General features: G+C 37.3%; 1 protein-coding gene across 1 annotated transcript; it reads right to left on the bottom strand.

The window, feature by feature from the left end:
- Positions 1 to 270: 270 nt before the first annotated feature.
- LOC117530919 (aquaporin-8-like) lies at positions 271 to 2,226 on the bottom strand. Its single transcript, XM_034193880.1, has 3 exons — positions 1,987 to 2,226; positions 1,715 to 1,849; positions 271 to 803 (listed from the first exon to the last, which is right to left on the bottom strand). The coding sequence occupies exons 1-3, from the start codon at positions 2,097 to 2,099 to the stop codon at positions 761 to 763; spliced, it is 291 nt and encodes a 96-aa protein (XP_034049771.1). The 5' UTR covers positions 2,100 to 2,226; the 3' UTR covers positions 271 to 760.
- Between the last annotated feature and the right edge of the window lie 1,827 nt (positions 2,227 to 4,053).

Genomic DNA, 4,053 nt, shown 5'->3' with positions numbered 1-4,053 from the left:
GTAAATACATTTTGACATTTTTAACAAGTGCATTTTTTTAAATTTGTTTACATTTCTTGAAGTAAATGCAGAACATATTTTGTGTGCAAAGAAAGATGAGTGAAAGAAAAGTGCATTTATTAACATGTTTAAATAACATGGTGATATACTGTAATGTGAGTATATTTAGTTTACATATAAAGACAAGGAATACAAGAAAAAAATGCATTTTTTTTACCAATGCTGTATAATAATTTTAGTTATGTATAATTTTTTTAATTATACATTTAAAATTAATAAAGTCAGTATAAATGTAAATGTTTGTTCTCACAAATTTATAAATCCAACATGCTCATCAAGTTTTTGATTCTATTTTTTTTCTTCCCCCAGAGATGTTTTGTTTTAATGACACACTTTAGTCCAAAGTCCATTACGACCTGTTGGGCAGGTTTCTTTGAACTTGGTGACGTCACAAATTTTAAACATTTACTTAGTTAAACATTTACTTAGTGAACCATTTTTGTAGAAAAAAAAAAAATATATATATATATATATTACATTCAGTAGATTATATGCATTAAAAATCCCTGGATAGTGTCAAAATAAAGTGATTTTAGCTAAACTCATAGAAACTTGCATATTTATTTTTACTGTGTGGAATGACAACCTACATTCTGACAAAGTGTGAATTTTTTAAAAGTTGTGCATAATTTTTTTTTCCCCATAACATCCAAATTAAAATGTTTTCATGAAGCAAGTTTTTGTTTCTTTCCATCTTCATTCACTTCAACACAACGCGGGTCTTCTGGTCACCAAGCATCAATCTGCATAAGAGAAACATTTTAATTAGTGAATCACTGTTTGGTCAACATAGATGCAATCTCCAGTTCTTTATCACATCCAGATCCGGATCTGGATTCAAACTGAACTGCAGTGACTCCTTAAACTGTGTGCAACTTTTTAAACTGCTTCGAGGCAAATCAACCTGAAAGGGGTCATATTGTGCACATTTTCACCTCGCTAATGCAGGTCACAGGATATTCAAAAAAGCAGATATTAAAGTCTGCAAAAAACAAAGATTAAAAACAAGATAAAACACTAAATTTTTGGGAAATTATCTTGCTGCATAGACAGATAATTTTACTCTACAAGATGTCTTGTATTAAGTTTGTTAAATCAAGAAATAAGAAAATAGCCCTTAAAACAAGATAAATTATGTAACACTTCTAAATCTAAAGTTCTTTTGTTTTATCTTTGTAAGAACCAAATAATTTGTAGTGTATCAAGATATTAAAAAAAAAACTTTAGATTTAGAAGTGTTAGATAATTTATCTTGTTTTAAATGTTAATTTCTTATTTTAAGTGTTCGATGTGCTTATTTCTAGATTTAACAAACTTAAGACATCTTGTCAAGTGAAATTATCTGTCCATGCAGCAACATAATTTCCCTCAGATTTAGTGTTTTATCTCATTTTTAGATTCTAAAACGATCTGTGTCAGGTGTAAATGTTGCTCAGAGCAGGGGAATTTTGAAAATACAATCACAGAACAGAGGAGGCTTTACAGAGATCATAGATCACCACTAATATGTAACCAGAATGCATCAATATGTGGTTTGGGGAAAAAATAAAACTGCACAATATGGTGCCTTTAAAATATTCCAGAATCTGTCTGGTGCTGGATTCTTTTTTGTAATTACGTAGAATACTAAGGCACCGCTATGTGCTGTGTCTACCTGATGAAGAAGGCCGTGAGCAGCGCACCGCAGGTGGGTCCGACCCAGTAGACCCACTGCTGGTCCCAGTAACCTGCAGCTACAGCAGGACCAAAGGCCCGAGCAGGGTTCATACAGGCCCCAGACACGGACCCTCTGAGACAAAAAACATAGAGGCACATGTTAGAAGGCAGGAGACTCACCCAGAACACACATGTCCCCGTGTTTAAAGGGATATCTGAGGTGGCGTGAAGGTTAATAACGGTCTGTGGAAGAAGACGCGCTGCACGCACCCGGCCAGGATGCAGGCCGTCACAGTGAGGCCGATGCAGAAAGGGGCCAGTATCGAACTAGTCCGGCTGTTGACAGCCCCCATGCACACCACCGAGGTGAGAAAAAGGCTCATCACAGTCTCTGCCACCGTGGCTCCGCCCAAATTGTTGCCATTTTTCAATGTAGTAAATGCGCCGCCAAGTGCCGTTGTGTAAATCAGAGAGGGATATATCGCCTGGAAGAAAAAAATAAAACAACAGGTTGATCAGATCCTATGGATTAAATATCAAATTTACGCCATGCTGCACATTTCCTCTAAGAGAACGTTTTTCCAGAGAGACACACACAAAGCCACATTTGCTGAAGAGATCAAATTTACGCAACATAAATTAGTTTGTTATTAAAGCTTAGCTCTACTCTTGCTTTTCACATACGTGTTGTTAAAAAGGAATATTTTACCACTCTATCTTTAAAAAAAGTCTACTTTTTAAATAGATCTTGTTGAATCTTTTAAAGGTCGGATCTTAGCAATATTTCTACTTTGCACAAAGGGAACTTTTTTCGCTTTATCTTATGAAAACAATGAATCTATATCTGAAAAAAATCATGTTGAATTTTCCAAAGGTAGGATGTGATTACATTTTAGCAACACTGCTGCTTTGCACAAAGGGAACTTTTTTTCTGCTTTATCTTTTGGGGGGGAAAAGAATCTACTTTTCAAATAGATCATGTTCAGTCTTCCAAATATAAGATGTGATTAAATCTTAGCAATACTGCTGCTTTGCACAAAGGGAACTTTTTGCACTTTATTTTTTGAAGAAAAAAAAAGAATCTATACTTCTCAAATGGATCACATTGAATGTTCTAAAAAGGTAGGATATGATAAAATCTTAGGGCCCTGATGAATTGAGTACACAAATTACAGGCGTTCGTTGTGGTCTGCAACAAAAATGGCCAAAAATGACAAATGTCCCAGTATGAATTACAGATATATTAATAATCTATAGCGAATATATGATGAACAATCACGGTTATATAATGCATGTAGTGAGGAAACGGGTCAGACGCATTGCGATTATCATGGCAGTATTACGGGTGTATTATGAATGCATGACGCACATGTTGCGCGTGCACGGCATCTGCATTGCGGTCATAAAATAAGCGCACTCGGGCCGTTGGCATCACTATTCACACTAACAATACAGCCTCTGGAGCAACTGCTGGACTTGGACAAGTTGATCACAGAGTTAATGCCCATGTTGTCACGCGAGGGTTAACTGTTCATGAGTTTGGGGAGCGGGAGGGGGGAAGCGGCTCGGGGTGTAAGACTGTTTTTTTTTTTTTTTTTTTTTTGAGAGTGTCACAGAAAACAGACTTCAGCCGAGTTGTGTCTAAACAGCAACTCTTCCTTTTGTTGGTGTTAAATAAAAGTCCTGGAGGAGACCTGATTGCAGCAGCTACATCTTTGTGGGTCTACACTGCCGGACCGGCACTGACTGGCAGGTATGTTGCTTTCTGCCACATATAGTACTTTGGGTTTACGTGACGTGTTTGTTATGCATTCACAGATTGTCCGCAAATCAGCTGCAAAGCAGCTGTAATAAAAACGCTTTATTTGTGGCCAATTTGTTTGCATTTGCTACAACATATTTTAGTTCGTGATGTGGACATGATTTGCATGATATATATCTGTTTTACACACTGTCCCGGCCCGCTGCCAAGCCGCAAATCCCCGTCAGTTGTGGATATCAGCAGTTAATGGCAGATATACAACACATAGAGTGAGAATGTATTGTGTATGAATTGAGTATGTAAGGCGGATGTTATGTCCAGATTTTTGAGCAGCTCAAAAATCCTGGCTGCGGACATGCGTGCCTCTGCGGATGATCACGGACATGTTCGGATGACGGCCGACTCATACAGGCATGTTACACGGATATTGCGGATGTTTGGCAAATATGGGCCAATTCTGTGCACAATCCATACGCAAATCCTCCTAAACACCAGTGGGACAGGGCCCTTAGCCATGCTGCTCCTTTATACAAACAGAACATTTTTCCGCTCTATCTTTAGAAAAAAAACAACCA

Source organism: Thalassophryne amazonica, chromosome 18 (genome assembly GCF_902500255.1).
Source record: "Thalassophryne amazonica chromosome 18, fThaAma1.1, whole genome shotgun sequence".
Lineage (NCBI taxonomy): Eukaryota > Metazoa > Chordata > Actinopteri > Batrachoidiformes > Batrachoididae > Thalassophryne > Thalassophryne amazonica.
The sequence above is the reverse complement of the archived record's forward strand: the minus strand, read 5'-3'. Positions and strand labels throughout refer to the sequence as shown.

Coding starts and splice junctions, on each gene's coding strand:
- LOC117530919 (XM_034193880.1), bottom strand. CDS start 2,099: ATGAGCCTTTTTCTCACCTCGGTGGTGTGCATGGGGGCTGTCAACAGC. Junction 1,850..1,986: donor ACGGCCTGCATCCTGGCCGG/GTGCGTGCAGCG, acceptor TTTTTGTCTCAG/AGGGTCCGTGTCTGGGGCCT. Junction 804..1,714: donor CTCACGGCCTTCTTCATCAG/GTAGACACAGCA, acceptor TCTCTTATGCAG/ATTGATGCTTGGTGACCAGA.